Genomic DNA, 22,678 nt, shown 5'->3' with positions numbered 1-22,678 from the left:
ATCGAAATCGATACACGTCGACAGCTACACCTCTGTAAAAATTGTCATCTCATCCCTCTTTACTATGACGGAAAACACAAATTACTGACGTTTTCATTAATTTATAACTTAAAAAGGTGTCGGTCACTACACTATTCGTGCCCAAGATAGCTTAAAGGAGGTTTCATCGAAAACCACAGTCACAACACACACACAAATATGCGTTGTCCACAACCTTCAGCCGGTGCGCTAATTTCACTCTCGCTGCTTCTGTTACTGCTGAGCACCTGCTCTGCGCTCTACGAGGACCAGATTAAAAAGTTCGACTGGCAAGTGACATTTTTGAACATTGACCATTGATGTGCTAGATACTAATCCTCTGTCCACAAAACAGGCGCAGCGTTCATGTGGGTGCTCTAAAGCATGCCCACGTCGACCTGAAACACTTTCAGCCGCGTGTGCTGCTAACTACGCAGGAGCAAGTGGTTGCCTCGCTATGTCCAAAGACCGGTCAGATCATATGGCGGCAGGTGCTAGAACAAAGAGCACGCGGCGACATCAAGATGCTGCAGGTGAGCGGGTTTGCTGATGGTAGCAGCGATACGGCGGCTGCTCCAATGGGATCTCATCTAGGATTCGATATGCTGACGGTGCAGGGACATGCGCCTGCTCTGGTCCGTGGCTGGAACACCAACATTGGCACCATTGAGTGGGAATGGTCCATAATGCCGCTGCATACGGAGAGGGCACAGGATGCGGTGTGGTTCTATAGCAATTCGATACTGTATCATGTGGTGCCAGCGTGGCGCAGCCATATCGAGGTAACCGCCTACTTTTCCACCTCGGGACACACAACGGGCAGCACCAGCAAAATAATGGCTGCCTGGATCAAGCCCGAAAGCTGTCTGCTTAGCGGTAGCTATTTTGTTTGCCTGGACGGCAAACAACTAATAAGCTTGGATTTGGTGGCCAAGAGCACACAGGTCATCGCCACCAGTCTGGCGGCTGAGCCCAGCAGCAAAATTGAAACACTTCCCGTAAGTTGTATTAAATTTTACATGTTATGTAACTAATTGGGTGACTCTTTCCACAGGGGTTGAATGGCGTGCTGATTGTCAATAAGAAACTCGTCAGCGTCAACAAGGATCAGGCCGTATGTGGTGAATTGACCAGCGCCAGCTATGTTGTGGGCAGCTTTAATTATCGCAAAGTTGTGGCCTACGCCGATTTGGTAGATGGCGTAAGTAGCTAAAATCTGGCACCCGTTATAGAATTCTTAATCGAATCCGAACTTTTCAGATGCTCAAAATTAATGCGGTTTATTTGGATAACTGTTCGCCGGTGCCCGAACTGCAGATGAGCGTAGCCTTTGCCGAGGACTATGGGACGCCCAGTCTGCGATCCTTCGACTGCAAACTGAAGCGCAATGACGACGGCAAAGGTTGCCTCTTTCTGTTTGCCACCAGCGCCGAGTCCATTATGGCCGTGCAGCAGGGACGCATCCGATGGGCGCGCGAGGAATCATTGGCGAATATAATCGATACACAGTTCATTGATTTACCCCTAGCGGATACAGAGGGCACTCTTGAAAACGAAATGAAGGGCAAAGCTGGTGAGTTTATACCTCGTAATGGTTATTAATATTCACAAAAATCATATGATATATATTTTAAAATGCTTGCCAAAGTGGATGCAAACAATTTGAAGAGTAAGTTGATAGCTACATTATATTAATAGTTATTGATATTAGTTTACTATTGGTTTACTTAATTTCGCACACAACTATAATTTGTTAGGAAATTATTTGTTTAATTAATATGACTAACATCAGTTAACACAGATACAAACACACAGATAATACAAAAACGGCCACAAAAAAATTAAAAATAAAATTTCTTACTTAAATTGAAATTAATAAAAGAAAATAGGAAATATTTATAAGAAATAGATTTCTGTTCTTTGAACCAATTTCCTTGGATGTGCTTTTCTTATATTTAGATTCACATTTTGGTTTCTTAACCTACAATTTTTCGAGAGACGTATGCCAACAAAAATTTATTTTAAATGTCTCATATTCACATACATATGTATGTATATATATTTGGGGTCAAAAATACCCACTCTTCAGACACACAAATTCTAAACATGTAAACTTGATATGCAAATTATTGCGAATATTTTGTGACAGAAAGATGTATCAATAATCTTAATTATTTCTAAATGCATACTTTCTTTTTTCCAATTTGTGATTTTAGTTTTAGTTTTACCCCTAAATTCTGATAATGAAACTTGAAAAAAGAAATTCCTCCAATTATAACCTGCACTGCTGCTTTTTAAAAAGTGTTTTAACTTTTTTTGTGACAGGTGACATTGTTACCGCTTTCATGCGTCGCATCACCGCACAAGCCCTGCAAATGAAGAGCATGTTCTTGCATCTCATCGGGCTGGGACCACCGCCAACGGACACGCAACGCGCTGGACTTGTGCGCGACTCATTTGGTCTACACAAGATGCTGGTGCTGCTGACGCGTGCTGGCAAAATCTTTGGAATGGACAACATTGCCGGCAAGCATCATTGGAAGCTGTATCTGCCAAATGTGGCGGGCTTTGAAAATGCCGAACAGATGCGTCTGATTGTGCAGCGCAGCTCCAAGCACTTCCCATTGCAGCCACTCTGCGCAATTGTAGCCAAGTTTGTCGTAAGTCTGAAATGCATTTTGCTTACATCAGAAGTTACTCATAGAATTGTGTTCTTTCTCCTCGCAGAATAATAGCAATGGTGTCCTGTTTCGTTTCAATCCCATCACTGGTCGCGCTGCTGAAGGCGGACTCCTCCAGCTGGATTACCAAATCAAGCAGTTTTCGCTGCTGCCCGAAACGGAGGTAGACTTTGTGAAGGGGATACTCATATTGGATGCTGCAAATCAAGTTCATGTAGAACCAAAGCATGCAACGCCATTGGTAAATTGTATACTTAACAAATTAACTACAACTTTTTAATTCGTATCCCACTATAATATTACAGGCGGACGGCATGTATTTGTACACGGCTGATGTGAAGACCGCCGAGCTCGAGGGCTACATTGTAAAATATGCGGGCGGTGTAAGCAAAAAAATATAATGTTTGGTGGCAGCAGTTAATCATTTGTGTACTTTCAGGAATTGTCATGCTTGCCCATTTGGAATGTGCGACTAGGCGGCCATAATTCCGAGCAGCAAATCATTAGTGTTGCCGGCAAAAATCCAATTGAGCACGTTCATTCCCAGGGTCGTGTGCTTGGCGATCGCTCCGTGCTTTACAAATACATCAATCCTAACTTGGTGGCCTTTGTCACACAAGCTCCAGATGCCGCGCACAAATGTAGGTCATCCATTCCCATCATCTTTCCACATACAATTTTAAATTTAACTAATTTATGTTTGTAATTTAGCTGTGCTCACTTTGTATTTAATTGACGTGGTTTCCGGCTCCGTGATCTTCTCGATGACACATCGCAAGGTGCGTGCACCGCTGAACATTGTACACTCGGAGAACTGGCTAGCCTACTCCTACTTCAACGACAAAGTGCGCCGCACCGAGATCAGTAAGCATCAATTGAATATTATTTGAATTTGTTTTATTGAGATTGTTTTTACTCCAAACAGCTACCATCGAACTGTATGAGGGCAATGCACAGGCCAACAACAGCGTGTGGAGCTCCTTGCAGGCACCGTTCATGCCGCTCGTCGAGCGCCAGTCTTACATCATACCCACTATTGTTGAGGCCATGCGTGAGACCATCACTGAACGTGGCATTACCAACAAGCATGTTCTAAGTAAGACTGCGTCTAACCCTAATTCGGTGTAGTGGATTTTAATATATTGTATTTTGTGTCGTACAGTTGGCACCGCCAGCGGTGGCATAGTTGAAATGCCGTGGCACTTGCTGGACCCACGTCGTCCCATCTCGTCGAGTACGCAGGGACGTGAAGAGGGCGCCATTCCCTATATACCCGAGTTGCCTTTGCCGACGGAGAATTACATAAACTACAACCAGACGGTTGCACGTTTGCGTAATATCTACACAGCTCCTAGCGGCCTTGAGAGTACCTGTCTAGTCGTGGCCACGGGCTTGGGTGAGTCGAAAACACTAAATGAAATATGTAATTAATTTCAAAGGTAATAATTTTGTTTATTTCATTGCAGATTTGTTTGTGACGCGCGTTGCACCTTCCAAAACATTCGATCTGCTAAAGGAGGATTTCGATTATATATTAATTTCTATAGTGCTAGTCGTGCTCACTTCGGGCTCTTTGATTGTTAGGCATTTATCGTCTCGTAAGTTGCTCAAACAGGCGTGGAAATAGAAGTGGCATTTTTATAAATATATAATTGCTTTATATAAATTGTACTACGACCAAAAAGATAAAAAAAGAAACGAAGTGGAGTAGACGAAAGAGAATGAATTGTAGTAGCTGCATTTTGCCTAATAATGCAATAATAACAATTTTTTCTTGAGGCTTAGGCAATTATTTAAAATTAAATATATATAATTATATATATTATACATATATATAGCGTAAAAAGAAAGTAACTAGCTGTTGAATGAGTTTTAATTGCATTTTTGTTTCATTTTGTGTTTACTTTCCATACTTCAAAATATCAGCATTGAAATTGTATGTTTTGAAATTAGTCAATAAAAAAACATTTGTGAGAAGGACTATGGTAAATGAAAGTTTTTCAATTCTCCCACTAGATAAATATATGTTTAATCATCCACATGTCATGTGGTAGCAAAACATAATATAAACTATTTAAATTAAATTAGCGAAGTGATCGGTAATTTGACATTATTCACCAATCAACCTTGAAATCTATGCATATCGAGTTACATAAAATGTGTTATTACACAATTTCTGTTATTATTACCAAACTTTCTGCAAAGGATAAATATAAAGGGATGCTCAATATCTGAGTTTTAGACAAACTTTAAAATGTTCAATACATTTTTTAATTTTGTGGCACAATTTAATGGTCATAGAGCTGCCACCTAGTTTTTTTTGTCTACTGCACAACACTGACGCAGGGGAACAGCTGATTGCTGTCTTCCTCTTCCTGCCCCATCGTGCGCCAATACACAATAACGATGGCACTGCGTGTTTTCGGTTTAAATATAATAAAAACTAACAGAACTTTGCTTCATAATGCTGTCAAAACAAATGGAGCGTCCAATTCCCAAGCGGTAAGTTGTGTGTGCAAACTGTGACATGTTTGTAGAACCACAATTTTGAGTTACAAAAACTAGACTTTTTTACACCGTTTGCATAACATTTTAGGTAGCAATGGCGCCGTATGCCACACAGGTCACCGTTCAGGCCACACCTGCAGCGGTGCAGAAGCAAAAGGTTAGCAAGGCCATGAAGGCATACCTGGAGCGGGCCAATGAACACGACGAGTTCATGAAAACGCAGCATTTGGAGTTCCAAATTGGAAAGCGTCACTTGGCCAACATGATGGGTGCAGATGCCGAAACCTTCACCCAGCAGGACATAGATGTAAGTATAATTAATTATATATATTAGAGTGTTCCTTACGAGCCATTTCACTTGCAGGAAGCTATCGCCTATCTATTCCCTTCCGGTCTGTTTGATAAAAGCGCTCGTCCAGCAATGCGAACGCCAGAGGAGGTTTTCCCAGCCCGTAAAGCAGCCGAATTCGACGAAACTGGTCGTCCCTTCCACAGCATGTTCTACACAGGCAAACCAAACTTTTTTCAACTGCTGCATGTAAGTTTTTCCAGTTTATATCATGACACAAACAAATCTCACAATCACAATATGTGGCAGGATATTGTGAAGGAAACGCACAAGCTTTACGATCTTGAAGAGCGCATGCTACGGCGCGGAAATAAGCCAGATGAAAACCAAAAGATGTAGGTCCTATGCACCTACCGAACTTGCAACAAGCAACTTACACTTTTCTCATATTTCAAGCGAAACTGCAGGTTTTCAACTGTTGCCCAAGGAGCAGCTTGAGCGAATGCTCGTGGAGCACATAGCAGACATTGAGTATCTAAATTTCACCAATACAATGGAACGTTTAATCTCCTCCCCGTATGCGTACAAGAGCAAAGCATTTATTGAGCGCTTCCTAAAGCCCCTGATCGATCAGTCCAAGCAACTGGAGGTGCCCAAGCCAAAGATTGATGGAGACGGTCGCCAGTACATCACAACGTACGAGTGTCTGCGAAAAACGGCTCGCGCTGATGTAACAGTCCGGCTGCCCGGCACCGGCAAGATAACGATCAATGGCCACGATATCTCGTATTTCACTGACGAACAGAACAAAGAACAGGTGAGTTACATAAATCAGCAATATATATTGCACGATTTCAAATTTAGTGTAAGCAAATGATAAAAAAATCTATTTAATCTATGCAAATTAGATGCTTTGCTTAGAAAAGTCAACGTAGTAGATATATATTTGTAAGTATAATTCTCACGTGATATGTGAAACTAACTTAAAGAGCAAAATCTTCCATTCCATTAGCATAAATAGTTGCGTCAATATAGCCAGTTCAGTTAATCAGTCTGGTTTTATGCAAATTATTCTGCTGGTTGTTTAATTATCTTGATGAATCGGTAGGATGGGAAAACTTACCAAGTTGAGCCAAAAACGATCAACATCGAATTACTATTCTATAATTTATATAGCTCCATTCTTAATTTTTCCTCTACTTTAATAAATAGTATCACCAAGCTTAGAAAGTAGATTACTAGGAACCTTCTGCAACATATTTCTTTCGACCACACCCGCTTCCGACCACCAAAAATGCTCAAAAGCCTATATTTCTCATAATTTAAGAGCCAAGGTTACCAAATTACTAGAAGCGTGCTTCAAAAGTCGGTATTTCTTGTGTGCACCTGCTATCAGCTGGTGTTACTTATTGGTATCAGAGTATTTCTCAATCGATTACGCCCGACTGCAACATTCCTACTGTTTTTTTTTCTTTTTTTATTTCATAATATCTTGATGACCTAATATTAATGGAAAAAACTTAGCATCTCGCATAAAACTCTAAAACAAACCGGCATATTTTGAGTGAAAAGTAAAAGTTAATTTGAGCTGTGTGCAGCATTTAACTAGAGGCGGGGAATAGTTAGTCACTTTGATAGTTATAACAATAGTTGTATGGATAGTTTATTATTATTATTATTATAAAACATATATAACTTGCATATTTAATTATCATTTTAACGCTTCTCGTGCGACAACGCCAAACAACAAAGACACAGCCTAAAACCAGGCACAGACATAGACTCAATCAAACCTGCCAATCTTCTCGCCTCTAATGTAGCCTAAACAACTAGTTATTTATATAATATATACATATATGCATATATACTTTATATATACTGTATATTGTAGGTAAATTATAGTTTTTTTCGTATATGGCTAAATAGCATATGGATTTATGTCGAGGAGCGTCGATCGCTTCAAATATCAAATATACTAACTACAATATAATATCAACAATTTTTTCGGGTTCTTCGGGTCAGCGTGTGACTCGCACGCACTCAAGAAGAATCTAAGGCCTAAGAATTGTGTAGCAAATGGTGATTTAGATGATTATATATATATATGTAAATATATATAGGTAATATCAGTAGATGGCATCGTGTGTACTCCAGTTACTTGCGGAGATGCTGCTTCTGCTGATTGGAGATGACGATGAGCAGCTTGTCGATCACTTTGCTCGCCTGTTGCTGCTGTGAGATGAGCACCTGCTTCAGCTCCTGAATCTCCTGGGTGAGGAACTCAATGCGATCGGCATTCTCATCGATTTTGCTCGTTAATGTGGTCATCTGCGTCGAATCGGGATCCGAATCGGGCAGCGCATATCCATTAGTGGATATACAGCTATTATTATTGTTGTACTTATTCTTGTACGACAAATAATTCTCGGCCGGATTCTTTGATGAAATTGTGTGTCCGAATTGTTTGCGCATTTTGCCCACCTCGTACGCCTTCATTAGAATATCCCGCGGCAATCGCTTCTCGCTGGGATTCAGTGGCTTGACGCAGAGCACCACGCGATATGCCTGCGGCGAGACAAGCGCCGTATAATGGAGCAGATTACGCAACCATGTCGGCAAATACCCATTGAATAAGGCTGACTCAATGTAACTAATCAGCTTCGTTTGGCGCACCAGCTTCGAAAGACCCGCGGTCTTCTTGAGTCCCTGGATGTCGTGCACAGCAATGCCCACTAGTAGATTCATCAGAATGATCGTCACGAAGAGCAGGAAGAGCACAAAGGTGATCTGTGCACTGACCTCCAGCAGAAAAGGTGGATCCTTCCCATCGGGATCATTGATAAGCAGCGACAGATCCTGTTCGCCAATCATCATAACCAGCACCGAGATGAAACCCATGAAAGGATTGGCAAACGACGACGATGACGGAAAGATGACACAGAAACTAATCGTAAATCCGATCAACATGCACGAATAGGCCATAAACAGTTTGGCAAACTCCCCCTGGACCCGAGTATACATTGCCACATACACATCGAAGACGGGCAGCTGGCCAATCATCAGCATTAGATTCGTCCACCCGAGGAGGACGGCGAAGGCGCCAATGTGATTCTGGAACGTGTACGTCTGCTTCGTGTATATGTACGAGATGACAAAGACACTGGTGATGACAAACCACTCCATGATGTTCTCCACTTGGGTCACGTAATGCCGGAACGAGGAGTAGCCCGTTATCCCATATAGTTTACGGAATATCTCCACTATGGTGATGGCCACCAAAACCCACCATTGCATTTCCATGACAAACGGATTGTTGCGCAGCATATCGCCCAATATGGACTGCTTCTGGCACAGCTCCTGTGCCTGGATGGTCGTATTGTCATCCTTGCTGCCATTGTAACAGTTGTGGGCCAAAGCTGTCAGCACGTAGAGCGTGAGGAAGAGCACAAAGCTGAAGCAGAAGATAAGGCGACCGATGTAATACTTTCGGATCTTGCCCCACTTGATGTACAGAAAGGATGAGCACAACGGATGCTCCAGTATCTCCTTCTGGCCCTCATCAACGAACGTATTCAAGTAGCTAATCTCACGCGGATGACAATGCTGCAGCAGCTGACGGAAGTCCAGCTCCAGTTCCACCTCGCGATTCACGGGATCCTAATGGAAAATGGCAATAGATTAATGTTAATCAAGTTAATCGCATATTCCGCTCACCTGGGAATGATGCAGTGTGATGGCCGCGTCCAGTTTTTGTCGTATCATGGCCACCGAGGCTGGCGTCTTGCGTGTAATGACATTCAGGGCGGAGGTACCCTTCTTAGATTTTGTGGTTACATCGGCGCCATGAAAGATGAGCATCTCGACGCACTGCACCAGACCATCGAGTGCGGCCAAATGGAGTGCGGTAAAGCCATAGATGTCCTTGTGATTGACATTGGCACCCCACTGGATCAGTGTCTCCATGATGTCGTAGGCATTCTCCGATTTACCCACTGCAGCATGCAACGGTGTCCGATGATCGAAATCTTCGGCATTCGCATCCGCATTCCCATTGCGGAGCAGCGATTCGACGCACTCCAAGCTGGAGGTGCGTGCGGCAAGGTGAAGTGGCGTGAAACCACGATGATTCTTTAGCTTAGCATCGGCGCCCTTGGACAACAACAGATCCACACACTCCACGTTGCCCTCGTCGGCGGCCAGATGCAAAGCCGTCGATTCCTTTTCACGGATGCAGATGCGCACATTGGCATCGGCATTCGGGGCATTCAGCAGCGCCTCCAAGCACTGCAGATGCCCCAGATCAGCGGCCAGGTGTATGGCATTGGTGCCATTCGGCTTCAGCGAATTCACATCGGCTCCCTCGGTAATGAAGAGCTGCAGGCACTCCAGTGCATTGGAGCGAACGGCGCAGTGGAGCAGACTCTCCTCACAATTGGGCTTGTTCGTATCTTTGGTGATCTGAGCTCCGCTATTGATGAGGAGCTTGGCCGCCTCGGCAGCATTGCCAAAGGCGGCACAATGCAGCGGCGTATAGCACTTGGGCTGCAGATTAACATTCATGCCCTTGGCCACGAGCAGATCCAGCGTGGCCAGGCACCCACTGAAGGCGGCCAAATGCAAGGCTGAAATGCCATTTTGATCGCAAAAATGCAGATCGGCACCAGCTGCAAGCAGAGCCTCGATCAGATCCCAGCGCTTGAGGAATGCTGCCCACAAATAGCTGAGATTCTTCTCCAGCTTCGAGGCGGTCTCAAAGTGTTTGCCCAGACTCTCAGTGACCACATTGCCCTGCTCAATGTCCTCCAGCAGGCGCACCCGGCCCGCCGCACTCTTGATCTGATCGATCAGACTGATCCGTAGCGTATCGTTGCAGATTTGAACGCTCAGCTCGCTCGTTGGCTCCTCGAAGCTATCGTACATGCTCGGCGCACTCTCCGCCGGCGGCGATGGACCACACTCCATGTATTCGAATTCACCAGCTGTCGGATACTGGGCTTCGATCATGGCGTCAGTGTTGTTCCGCCATCGCACCATCAGATTGGGTGGAATCGATTTGAAACTGTTGTTAAAAAAATACACACACACAAAATTGCCATTAGCTACAGCTGCCAGTTTATGGTTATGCATATTTTAACAATTAAAAAATACAAATTATATAAAAATATATAATTTACAATCTGCAAGGCATTAATATAAAGCATGCATTTAAAGGAGAGTTACCGCTTAGGAATTAAAATTCGTAGAAATTTTCATTTGTTTTTGCATAGAACTTTATCAGATTTAAAGAAATTTCTCCCTAACTAATTAATATGCTATGCTAGTTGCTGTGTCAATAGTTAAATTACTAATAGATGAAGTAGATTGATAGTTTTACTGTTCCCTCCACTTCCACATTACTTCTTCCCACTTTCTCTTAGGCGTTGCTCCACTAATTATTTCTTCCGTAATGATTACAATAGACTTGATCTTCTTATATATTTCCCTATTTCTATCACTAAGAACCCAATTTCAATAAATATTTTCATTTGCTTAATATTTACATTTGTAGTTGCAATTCACCGAATTTTGTAATTTTTGGATTCTCTGTTTTTCCAATCCATGCAACAAATGTTGCCCCAAGTTTGCATATAAAACCCTCCAGAAATTTTAACATTTTTCTTGTTTTCTTAATTTAAATTCAAATATTCAATCTTAGTTTCGATTTGACTTAATTTATTATATTTACTTTTTGTATTTTTCGATGTCGGCTGATATTAGTCGCCATTAAATAAATTAAGTTAAATATTGGCCCTGCTGTATTTCATGGTTGTAGACATAATTCCTAATTTATTAATTTAATATACTTGCTAATTCAGCAATAAAGTTGTTTCGATTAGCTCTCTGAAATCTTCTTTGCAACTAATAATGTTCTAACAATAAATATGAATAGAAATATCAGTTTTTAAACGATCTATAAAATGTAAATCGACCGGTCTACTTATTTAAAATTTTAAACTCTTACCGAGCGTGTTCAAATTTGTTCAGATATGCAAACGTATATCATAATCCATAAATATTTAATATATATTATTATTTACTTTGTACAGATTGCACATTTTGAAATACTTTGTCTAATGACTGAAAAGCACAGCTTTATTAAACTTTAAGCTTTGACCAGCAAAGGGAATTGAGAGATATCTAAATATCATTTTTATCACTGCAGAACGTAATCACTTTTTATGTATCCATATTAATTGACAATTTTGTACAATGTAATTAGAATTGTGTTAATATTTTTTTTTAACAAAACTCTGCTTTGTTTTCACAAATCACTTAAACTTATTGAAGTTTGTCGTCGTTTGCTTAAACTGCAGTCATAACAGAAAAAATGAATGGATGAAACTATCACTCGTCTCATTTGGTAGTATCTATATATTTATATATATATATATAACTATATATATATATAAATATACTGTAAACAAGAGTAGAATTTATGACTTTGTCGCATGACTAATTAGATAATGAAAAACTTTTGAAGAGAGTATTAGATATTCTGCACTGTGATAATATTGATGATTTGTGGCTAGTATTGTTGCCAGCTTCAACTGTGTTTAGATTTTTTTTTTAATGTACTCTTGTTGTTTATGGTTGAAATGACACTGAAAGTTCGTTTGCTGCACGTTGCTGACTGCGAGGCATGCATAATTAAGAATGTCGTTAATCAACATAATATGTATATTGAGTTATGCAAAGGCGGCAAGTTTCTTATGTGTGTATAAATTATTTATTTATTTTTATACATATTCTTTTTTTTTTATTGTTGTTGTTGTTGTTGTCTATAGTTGTGCACTTTGTTATAGCCAAATCACATTTGTCATCTGCTTCAACTGCCGGCGGTTTTTCTTATGTCTGCTTGTTTCGCATTCTCACAGTTGATAATTTCAAATGCAGCTTTTGCATAATTTCAGGGAGAAACTGAGTCCCAGGGACTGTTTCCTAATCATGCCGGGCTTTGTTCTGCACTTAGTGCAGAAGTGTATTACTTATGTGTGTATGTGGATTTTACGTACACCGTTTGCAGCCATATCCACGGATGATGCCAATTCGCTAATGAGCTATTTTCAATTTCTAATTTCATTTCCAAAATGCGACGTCGCTGATACACACATAGGAGATAGCCCGACCAGTTCTCCACTGACTGAGTGACCCATCTACAGACTGATCCGATACGACGACAGACAGAGAGATAGACAGACAGACAGACGTCAGACAGGTAGACAGTCAGTCAGTGCGGGCCAAGTGGCTTACAATGGTTGCCTTTTGTGGCGCTTTAAACAATTGTGTCTAACGGACGGAAAATGCAAAAAAAAAACAAAACGAAAACGATGTGAGAAAAACGCGAACTTTTCACTTCCGTTGATCGTATGCAGGTATTAGTTAGTCTGCCTATATAAACTGGCGGAACTACGACGAACTGCGAACGCGCCTTGGCGAATTATATTTGTTTTTTTTTTTTAGTCAGCAACTAACGCGTCCGCCTGCATTGTTGTTTCAATACCGACTGATGGTTGGAAAACGGTAAGCGCTGCTCAGTGCCAGCTCAAGTTGATCGAGCTTGAAGCAGAAACACACACACACACACCCACAAATATGTGTGAGAGAGTGAGAAAGATGAGGCGTGAGAGTGACTGACTGCCAAAATCAAAAAAAAAAAAAAGAAACTAGCTGCCAAAACAAGAGAGTTAATTGAACGCGTGAGAGTTGATCTGAGTTGTGGAGTGAGTAAAGCGTAAATTTGGCAAATTTGCTGCAGACGAAAAGAGAGACTGGAATGCTACCTAGATTTGATTATTTATAGAAGTAGGCTGAAGAAAATCCAACTGCATGCCGAGTAAAGTGTTACAGTGTTGCGCACAACGCTTTAACTCTTGACTCTTTCAGTCTAACTCAGACACCAACTCAATCGCGTAATTTTAATAATACAAACGGACTTCAACCAAGTCGAACTTCACCAATCCGAACTCGTACTTTGTAACGCGAGACTAATTAAGTGGAAATAGCGCTTAGAGCCAATTTCTATATATAATGTATTCTCCATAATTCGAACTCGAATTCTTAATATGGGCTTTGAGTGTCGTTTAAAATGAAATGAGTATATCTTATATTTAATATATTTAAAAAGAAATTGCATACATTATTTAAATTGTCGATTGTTTATAAATAAAATTTAAATTCTATTTATTGCAGTTGGTCGTTTGAGTTACTTGTGATGCTTGGCAAACTCAATATTCAATTAGACATCCAGCAGTTCATTGTAATTTTTACATTATTCGAATCGCATGCTATTATTCAATACTTGTGTTTACTCGAATAATAAATTCCTGAGTTTTTTTTTATTAGTTTCTCTTGAAGTAGAAGTATTCTTTTTTCCATGAATTCGCAAGCGTGGGAACAATGAAAGCGCGATCTAGACAACAAGTTATGGTTAGTTACATTATAAGCTAAATTAGCTAATAACTGTAAAGCTGTTATTTTTATAGTCGTCATGTTACTGGCCCCACCCAAAAATCAATTGATCCTCTACGTGCGCAAATTTTTATCTTTTCCCTGTGGCATTGTTTAGGTATTTTTTTCGGGGTTCGTCTCGAATAACAAGTTGCATGCATGCATATAAATAACTGAGTGGGACACTCAAATGCAGCATTGCCACTTACCGGTTATTCGCAGCATTATTTTCATTGAGCGGCTGCTCCACTTCGGTCTTGGTAACGACGCTGATGGAACGTGTCATGCGACGCGGCTTCGTGCTGCCCTCCTTGTAGCCGAGATTCTCCATGGCGACCACAGACCTTGTTGCTTTACGCGTTCCACTTGCAGTTGAAGTTGTCACAGCTGCTGTTGCTGCTGCTGGTGTTGCTGCTGCTGCTGGTGTTGCTGCTACTGTTGTTCTTGATGTTGTTGCAGTTTTCGTATTGGAAAAACGCGCAAATATGCACCAAAATTCAAGCCAAGTCGCTGCACTTACATACGTTTTAAATAAAAGTAAACCAGGCGACAAACAAAAATGTACTTTCCAATATCAGCAACGCAAATTTATAGACCAGTTTCTTAACGTTTGTTCGCTGTCTGACATTTAAGGCCGCAACTTTGGCTTGAGCTTTGTTTTTGGGTTTGGGTTCAGCTGCAACGAAAATGGAGAATGTTTTTGTTTATTACTTTTATCCCACTCCCTGTGTGTGATCCACTGTGGGATTGGATCACAACTAAATCAAGCAATTTGCGATTACGTTCGGTGCCAGCCTATACGCATAATCTGCACAGATATAAACCAAATATTGACATTAGCATCTTTTTTTGAGTTTGCTGCTCTGAATCTGCTCTGACTTCCCCTGGCCTCTTCCTTTCGGACTAGTCGTGGGTTTTTTTGCGCACGCCGAATGCGACAATCTTGGTGGGGACTTATCTAAACACTCATCCCATTTGACGCAGCGATAAGACCGGCCATATAAACAGTAGTTTCATCAGCATCACGAGACACACTCCAACTAACTATATTCTTTTTTTTTTTTTCGAATAGAAAACGAAGAGCATATTGTAAATGTGAGACTGGAGACAATAAGCTTTAAATATAGAAATCGGAGCTCCTTTAAAATTCGATCATAAAACAATGCCGACAATGCCGAAATATTGCCAACACCCCTGACTATAAATTCTAAGAACTTCAGCTATAATTACAAGTATTTTTACGGTACAGGGTATTACAAAGGCTGTAGATATTGACTACATCATTTTGATATTTTTTTTTGCTTTGGGAATTTATCTAAAAGTGCTACTGGATAGCGTTTTTGTAAATTAATCGGAGCAGTGGCTGCAAATTTAGAGGGGTGCAAATCTTACTACAAATTTCTATAGCATTTTCGATAGAAAACAATTAAAGTCTTCTAAAATATGGATATTCAAAGCTATAACAAATTTAAATTCAAAGTTAAATATTGTTTCGATGTTGAATAAAAAAGTACTCATCTTTTAAGAAAGGTTTTAAAAACTAAAAAATTGGTGTTATATTGCTTATGAATGAAAGAATAAGTCAATTTAAATTCAAAGAAAAAATGGGGGTATTAAATATAATATGGTCCAACAATTATTGCCGATGAAAGGACAGGGATGGGTGCATAATCAAGGCAACGCAACGGGCAAATTCCTTGTATACAGTTTTAAAGTAAGTTCAGTCACACCCATTCACATACAGAAATTGGCATGTACTGTCTGAAAATAAGGTTGGGAAAGAAAAAATGCACAATTTACATAATTATATATACATTAATGCTTGGTTGATTTTGTTACTGCATTTAGGCAAGTGTTAATGCCTTGAGTCAGAGTATTTGTAAACACAAATATTGAAAGAACGAGAACAACTACTTAAACATTACGAATTGAGTGTGTATTAATGCTCTTTATATAAGTGTTTTGGACACGTGAACTTTCGACTAATCACTTTTACCACTAAAAGATGCGATAAATCTACTAAAAACTGACTGCATAATAAATTTGATCGAATATATGTTCCAGGAATAGAAGCAACATTTCTATCAGTTAGTGAATGAATTCAACTTCAAATAAATATTGATTTTATGAATTTGCGAAACTTTATAATTTGAAACCAATTTGCTTGGCATATTTAAAGCTCTCAAAGCACTTTCTAAGCACTTTAGCACTATTTTTGTATATCCTTTTAAAATATTATACAGCTTATACAAATCTCCATTATTGATTTAAAGAGTGAAATTTACACAAATTTTGTTGACTCAATCAAATATTTGTGAAAAGAAGAAGTTTCGGATTTTAGGTTTATTTTTAGATTAATGAAAATTGTGTCACTATCTGCGATGCAATTTTTGTAGTATGCTTAATAATTTAAAATGCTTTGTGTGTGTTTTTTTCGTACAAACAAAAGCATTTGCTTCTCTGTTGATTTCTAGCCAGATTTTGTTTGTTCACATTATTTACAATTTATGTCAACGTCAGCGGCTCGCCTGCTGGGCATTCATTCATTTGTTGAGTAAATTCCGTTTGGTATCATGGGTAACTAACCAGGCAGTGAGACTGCTCGTGGTGTGCCTCGGGTGCGGTTCAAGTTTTGTAAAACGTAATTCGCTAACTCTTTCGAAAAGATATCTTGTTAGCGGCAATTTGAGGGCTATACAAAGAAGTCTATCGTATAACTCTCGGGCTACCGAGCAGCAGCCTCCCGTCAAACGTTGTTTAGGCCAAAGAGCACACCTCATTTAGTATTTTTTTTTGTTTAGGCACGCTCAGATATTTAATTATATTTATTTGTTTGTTTGATTGCACTTGCAGCTCGTTAGAGCTGTTGCCATTGCGCAATCTATTCATTGCTGATCCAAAATGATTAACAGCAGAATTACGTGAAATTGAATTGTTTTGTTTTGCTTTGATTTTCTTAATTGCAAACAAAAAGCACACTAACAAAAAAAAAAACAAAAAAAAGGAAAGCAATAAACAAATAATGAATTGCAAATTATTAAAAAATAGCTTAGGAAGCTCTGCGGGGAACTCTTGAACCTGTTTGCGTATCAAAAAAAAAAAGTAGACATAAATACAAACAAGGCGATAAAAGCAGACAGCTGGGGAACTACACGTGCCTGGAAACAAGCCACTGAAATTGACTTTCTTAATCCGCACTAAACGATCGAAAAATTTGAGCTATTGGCCAATTTACTGGTCAATCAGACATCGAATCCAATTTCGACAACATAAAAAGAAATAATATAAAACTGTTGAATGAATTACTATGCGCACAAACTAATTAAATTCTTCGAGGGGCCAACGACTAAGTCGAAAAACCAGTTTGCAGTTCTCGGGTCTCGGACTCGAATTCGAATCGCCAGTTGAAAGTCTCTAACACTATAAATAAATATTGGCTTTCAACGCCCCCATAGTGCAAAATCAACCAAATGATGTATTCACAAAACGGCCCAACATAATCTGATTTAATGCAGAGCAAGTATCGAATCAAAATCGAGACTTAAAAGTGGCGAGTATTTTCTTGTTGAACGATAAGAAGTAGAGGTAACTGTTGAAATAAAAGATTAGAATACAAGTGCCAGCATTGAGCCGGAAGCGCCATTTGCAATTTATCGTTTAGATGCGACGATGCAACGTCATTTTGAAACTGCGCCGCCCCCAAAAAATCAACTCTGCCTTAGTTTCAGTTCGTTTCGTTTCGGTTCGTTTCGTTTTTTTTTTCTTTTTCGTTTGATTGTTTACTCGTTCCTTCGTTCGGTTCGTGTCGTTTCGTTTTGCTTCGTGTCGTTTCGTTTGGTTCGTTCGCTTTCTTCGTGTTGCGTTGATTCAATTATAATTGAAACTAATTTGAATTTCTACGGACATCATGACGACAAAGGCGAGAAAACGGGCAACGGGAGCGTGGTGGTGGATAACAAAGCGAGCATCATGTTGTGCCCATTGGAAAGGCAAAGCATTTGTGCGAGACTTGCCAGATGAATTATATTTTTGCATTGCTGTCCGAATGCCCTTGAACCTGAAGCACCCCCCCTGCTGCTCACAAGCTGGGCACTTATCGTGCACGTAACCGTAATTTAATCTCCACCAATGAAAGGATAATACAACAGTAGATTGCAACGCAAATGTGTATGTAATCGAATACAAACGGAAAGAATACTTCTTGATAAAAGAAACGTATTTCGTGGAAACCGTTGACAATAATTAATGCGAAGATAAAAGAACCTGTACCGCTGGTCAATTTATCAAAGTAGAAAACGCATAATTAGCAATTTAATGTTGCAAAATAAAAAATCAATTATTAATGTATGTTATTAATGAATATTGATTTTTTTTCTTTTTTTTGTTTACGCCAAATTTCGAAATACTCCGCTAATTGGTTACAAATTAAAGACGAATGACTTGCGAGAACAGTGGAACTCTTTTAGTTATTTGTGACCGAAAAGTTTGCCTTATTCCTGAAATGTGATTTACTTTATGCGTGTGCTGGCCAAAGCCGGTGTTTTTGCAAATGGCGCCACATTGCCCATTATCCAAATGAGAATAAAAATAAACCGATAATGTATCACTTTGCAGCTCTCAGCTCGGTGTAAAATTTTCCGCGACTTGAAGCGCGACAACAGCGTGGATTGACTGATAAAAAGAACTGCGCCGAGATGATAATGGAGACCACAAGTTTCGATGTGGATGCGATTTTGTGGGAGGTGGATGAGCGAATCCAATTTTTTGAGCGCGCGCCAATGAAGCTGAATGTACACTTAGTATATATACTATATATATGCCCGCCTCATGATATCAACAGTATCATCTCATCATCATCGTCATCGTCGTTATCGTTATCGTCATCATCTCTTCTACTTAGATTTATATACACACATGTACAGTTGGCTGTACGCTTATGGCTGGGGAAAAGCTAAAGTGAGCAGCTTTTCGAACGCTCCACAGAACCAGCTAGCCAGCCAGCTATCAAATTCATTTAAATCATAATAAAATGTGACACGAGATATCTTGAAGCGCCGCTGGTTCAAAGCATTTTTTTAACCGGCTAGCCAAAAGAATTTTCCGCTCCCCTTCCCCCACCCCTCGGTAAATATATGTTTTTTTTTTTTTGATCTGAGCTAACCTGTTCCATAGATGAACATTAACGTGTCGCCTCCCATTTGCGAGTTTAGTTTGTTATTTTTTGTGTGTGTTTACTTTAATTGCCAAGTACCAAACAATTAAGAGTCTTGTTCGCCGCCATTGTCGCTGTGGCTTATTATTATTTGTTGTTGCGTGAAGTCATCTGACAATTCGCTTAAACAAATTATAGATACACAAACAAATCAAAATAATTTTGTCAAGTCTGCAATGATTGATTGTTTTCATTCTGCCGGGCTTTGCAGCCACATTTTGTCAGCCTCTATTTTTTTTTATTTTTGTTTTTTACCAAATTTGTGCTCGTTGCTGCTTTGTTTGCGTCTTTTTATTATGTATTTTTATTGTTTATTCGTTTTTAATCATAACGTTTATTGTTTGTGTGCTGTAGACCATATTGTTTGTATATACGACGCTAACTGGCTTTCCCACGCATTTCGAAAATAGCCCAAAAAACGTCAAACAAAATAAATCTGTTGTCAAATTGGACTTTGCAATTGGCGTCAGAGTTCAGATTTGTATTATTTGCATTTGCATATCTGTGCCGTTGAATCGATTTATTATATTTTGATAAGTATTCAACAATATGGTCTTATCCATGTTTAGTTCCTGCAATTTTTTATTTTTGGACAACATCTTCAGGCCTTACATAATAACACGATTTTTTGCGACACACACAAAATGGTCCTTCCTTGTCCATAAATTAACTCCGGTTTTTGTACCCAGTTGGAACTGGCACTGGATAGCTTTCGGTGTTCGACAGGCAATCAATTTGAAAATGGCGTATACACAAATTCAAATGTTATAAGGGAACTGTGAACAGTCGCCGCTCCAGCCCCGCCCCAAGCATATGCAAATGCATTTACCCAACACCCATTTGAACACGTTGTGTGAGCTGCTTAGCCTGCGGCTAGTAATTATCACCTTGTCATGAAGTAATTATACCCTCTAACCACAAATCTTACTAAATGGGTATGTGCACGACCAAAGAAAAACACTTAAGGATAGGATATATAATGAAATGTGACTACAATTTGATTAAATTGTTGAATTTGTTGTGAAAGAAGCATCCTTTAGCAAAGTTTTAAAAATTTGTAGACTAGTACGACTACTAACTGGTACAGGAATTCATCTTCTGATCAATACTATGTAGTAATTCCATGCATTAAAATACCCCCAGTTAGGGTATAGACTTCACGCCATCGTACCCTATCATGCCACATATGCGTGGTCTAATTTATGCTTATTAACTCTGGTTGGAATGTCAAAAGTGATTTGTAAAATTTGACAAAAGTAAATTTGAACTAAAATTAAATATTATTAAATTATACACATTCTACAATGTCGATCAAAAACGAACAACGTCAATTACCTTCTGGTACAGGTAAAAAGCAAAATATTCATAGTGTAAACATGTTTTGAAGCGTAACGTGAATTAAATATCAGAAACTAATCATTGTGCTTTTGTGTACCTTTAGTTAAAATGAGTTGCTCTAAAAAATGTCAGCTTAGACTAAACTTTAGCTGATATTGAATGTAGTTAAAATAAAATAGTTTGTTTACTTTTGCCGATAACTGCCTTAAAAGTCACACCTTTCAAATGTTTAATTTCCTTGAAAATAAGAAGAGGTGTTTGCTAAACTGCTAACTGATGTATGTTGCTGTATTTAATAATAACAATAAGAATGAGGTATACAATTCATGGATATCCCATTTAATTTTAGCCTGAACAGCTAATGCCATTTAAACTAACATATAGGGTAACTTCAAACTAATACGCCTAGAGCAGTCTCACACGTTTTTGAAAAGCGTTTCTTATTTGCATCACAACCGCCTATAACGTATGCATTTAATTGCCCTGTACGCAGATATGCAACAATTTGTTGCAGTTACTCGTTGTGGCTAGCAGCCATTCAATTTGGCTAATGATTTTGTCATTATTTCTATACAGCTATTGTTGTTATTATTGCAGTGCAGGAAATACTCTCGCAGTTTAATTTTGCATGACATACACGAAAATACAATGCACTGCACCATTTAGATATATATATTTTATATACATACAGACATGTATATATATCTATAGTATCTAAATATGTATATGTAAATATGTACGTAGCTCCACTGTAGTAAAGATATTTACAGTTGCGAAAAAATAGCACCTCTACGACAATTTCGAACTGAACTGAAAAATAGACATTTAGTTATGCAATTGTTTCAAATGTTTATTAATATATTGATTTAGTTTTCCGTATAAATATATATATATATATATAAGACTGAAAAAACTGGATGAAAACTAGCTGTACGTCAAAAGGTTGATTCGCACGAACAAAGTGATTTCTTTCGTCTCATGAACTTAACTTATGTCTCAGGGAACTTAATTTAAAGCCTTAATCCCAAAAAATGTTTATTTTTAAAGCGCGTAAATAAGTACAGGAAGTTCACAAAGGAACATCCAAATTGGTCAGTCCAATAATTTGGGAATATTTTAAGAAAATGACTCCCGTTCGTACATTAGGTGATTTCAAAACTCAGAATAAGATACGCATTGCAAGTCATTAAAAATGGAGAGTCAAGCATAACGGCAGGGGCTTCTATGGACTATGTTCAATATATTGGATCAAAACCAAAAGAAATCAACACGATTACGTTAATATTTTGGAATTCTTTGATGTAATCCCACTCAATTTATGAGGTATCCCCAATATGGGTCTTCCAACAAGACAATAACCCTTGAGTGGCCTGCTCAAAAGCCTCAGCTCAATTCAATTGAAAATCTGTGGGTGGATGTCAATGAGGCACTTTCTGCTTCTAAGCCAACCATCAATGGGAGTTATTAGGAATTTCGCTCTTCCTCTAAAGCTATGCATTGATTTATTTGATACAGATAAAATGATTTGATTTGGTAAATTCAATAGACAATTATCTGTAAGTTTATGCATTTCTAATTTTCATAATTATAAGTGCACATTTGCAAAGTAGTGATATTGTTTTATTCACAGCTGTACATACATAATATAAGCAAAAGCCGCCCCGAGCGCTCTGAACTTGACATCTAATACGATAACGTTTTGTATGCATTTTTCTGTTTGTTCTCTTTTTTGTAGCTGCTCTTTCCGTTGAGCTTCAGCTCAATGCTGGGTAAAGTTGATGTGGAGGCCAATGTGGAGGGCGGTGGTCCATCCGGTCAGTCGGGCGCCATTCGTTGGGGCATTGCGATGAGTTTGCGCAGCTTCGTTGATCAAGAGATGATTGAGTCAATGCGTCTGGGTAAGTGCCGGGGCCCAAAATTGTCACTAATTGCTTACAGTACTTATTACCTATTTATGTATTTCTATTTATGCAGCCGGTCTGCTGACACGTGACTATCGCAGACGGGAGCGCAAGAAGTTTGGACAGGAAGGCGCACGTCGCAAGTACACGTGGAAGAAGCGCTAAACGGCGGCAAATTACAAAGCAGCATTGCATTTCCATTCAAATGTTCAATAAAGAAGCCCAAAATATCTTAAATTAAGTA

At 39.2% G+C, this 22,678-nt stretch overlaps 3 protein-coding genes across 5 annotated transcripts; 2 read left to right on the top strand and 1 right to left on the bottom strand.

Annotated features, from left to right (window-relative positions):
* Positions 1-81: 81 nt before the first annotated feature.
* Positions 82-4,572, top strand: LOC6563687 (ER membrane protein complex subunit 1). Of its 2 annotated transcripts, XM_043214905.1 has the most exons (13): positions 82-308; positions 374-1,016; positions 1,073-1,219; positions 1,279-1,591; positions 1,667-1,687; positions 2,344-2,678; positions 2,746-2,940; positions 3,005-3,082; positions 3,139-3,340; positions 3,411-3,563; positions 3,625-3,795; positions 3,862-4,095; positions 4,166-4,572. In XM_043214905.1, the coding sequence occupies exons 1-13, from the start codon at positions 199-201 to the stop codon at positions 4,324-4,326; spliced, it is 2,763 nt and encodes a 920-aa protein (XP_043070840.1). In that variant the 5' UTR covers positions 82-198; the 3' UTR covers positions 4,327-4,572. The 2 variants fall into 2 exon arrangements, with proteins under 2 accessions (XP_043070840.1, XP_032592972.1); XM_032737081.2 differs by lacking the exon at positions 1,667-1,687 and having other exon boundaries at positions 83-308.
* A 492-nt stretch (positions 4,573-5,064) lies between these two features.
* Positions 5,065-22,671, top strand: LOC6563688 (28S ribosomal protein S9, mitochondrial). The gene is made up of 7 exons (XM_032737576.1): positions 5,065-5,201; positions 5,296-5,514; positions 5,572-5,745; positions 5,806-5,891; positions 5,953-6,313; positions 22,269-22,431; positions 22,508-22,671. Exons 1-7 carry the CDS (start codon positions 5,106-5,108, stop codon positions 22,597-22,599), a joined length of 1,191 nt encoding a protein of 396 aa, XP_032593467.1. The 5' UTR covers positions 5,065-5,105; the 3' UTR covers positions 22,600-22,671.
* Positions 7,132-14,329, bottom strand: LOC6563689 (transient receptor potential channel pyrexia). Of its 2 annotated transcripts, none has more exons than XM_001989820.2 (3): positions 14,193-14,329; positions 9,211-10,555; positions 7,132-9,153 (listed from the first exon to the last, which is right to left on the bottom strand). In XM_001989820.2, exons 1-3 carry the CDS (start codon positions 14,312-14,314, stop codon positions 7,651-7,653), a joined length of 2,970 nt encoding a protein of 989 aa, XP_001989856.1. In that variant the 5' UTR covers positions 14,315-14,329; the 3' UTR covers positions 7,132-7,650. The 2 variants fall into 2 exon arrangements, with proteins under 2 accessions (XP_001989856.1, XP_032593466.1); XM_032737575.1 differs by lacking the exon at positions 14,193-14,329 and adding an exon at positions 12,549-12,988.
* Positions 22,672-22,678: the final 7 nt, after the last annotated feature.

Source organism: Drosophila grimshawi, unplaced genomic scaffold (assembly GCF_018153295.1).
Source record: "Drosophila grimshawi isolate 15287-2541.00 unplaced genomic scaffold, ASM1815329v1 contig_311, whole genome shotgun sequence".
In the NCBI taxonomy this organism is placed as follows: domain Eukaryota; kingdom Metazoa; phylum Arthropoda; class Insecta; order Diptera; family Drosophilidae; genus Drosophila; species Drosophila grimshawi.
The sequence above is the reverse complement of the archived record's forward strand: the minus strand, read 5'-3'. Positions and strand labels throughout refer to the sequence as shown.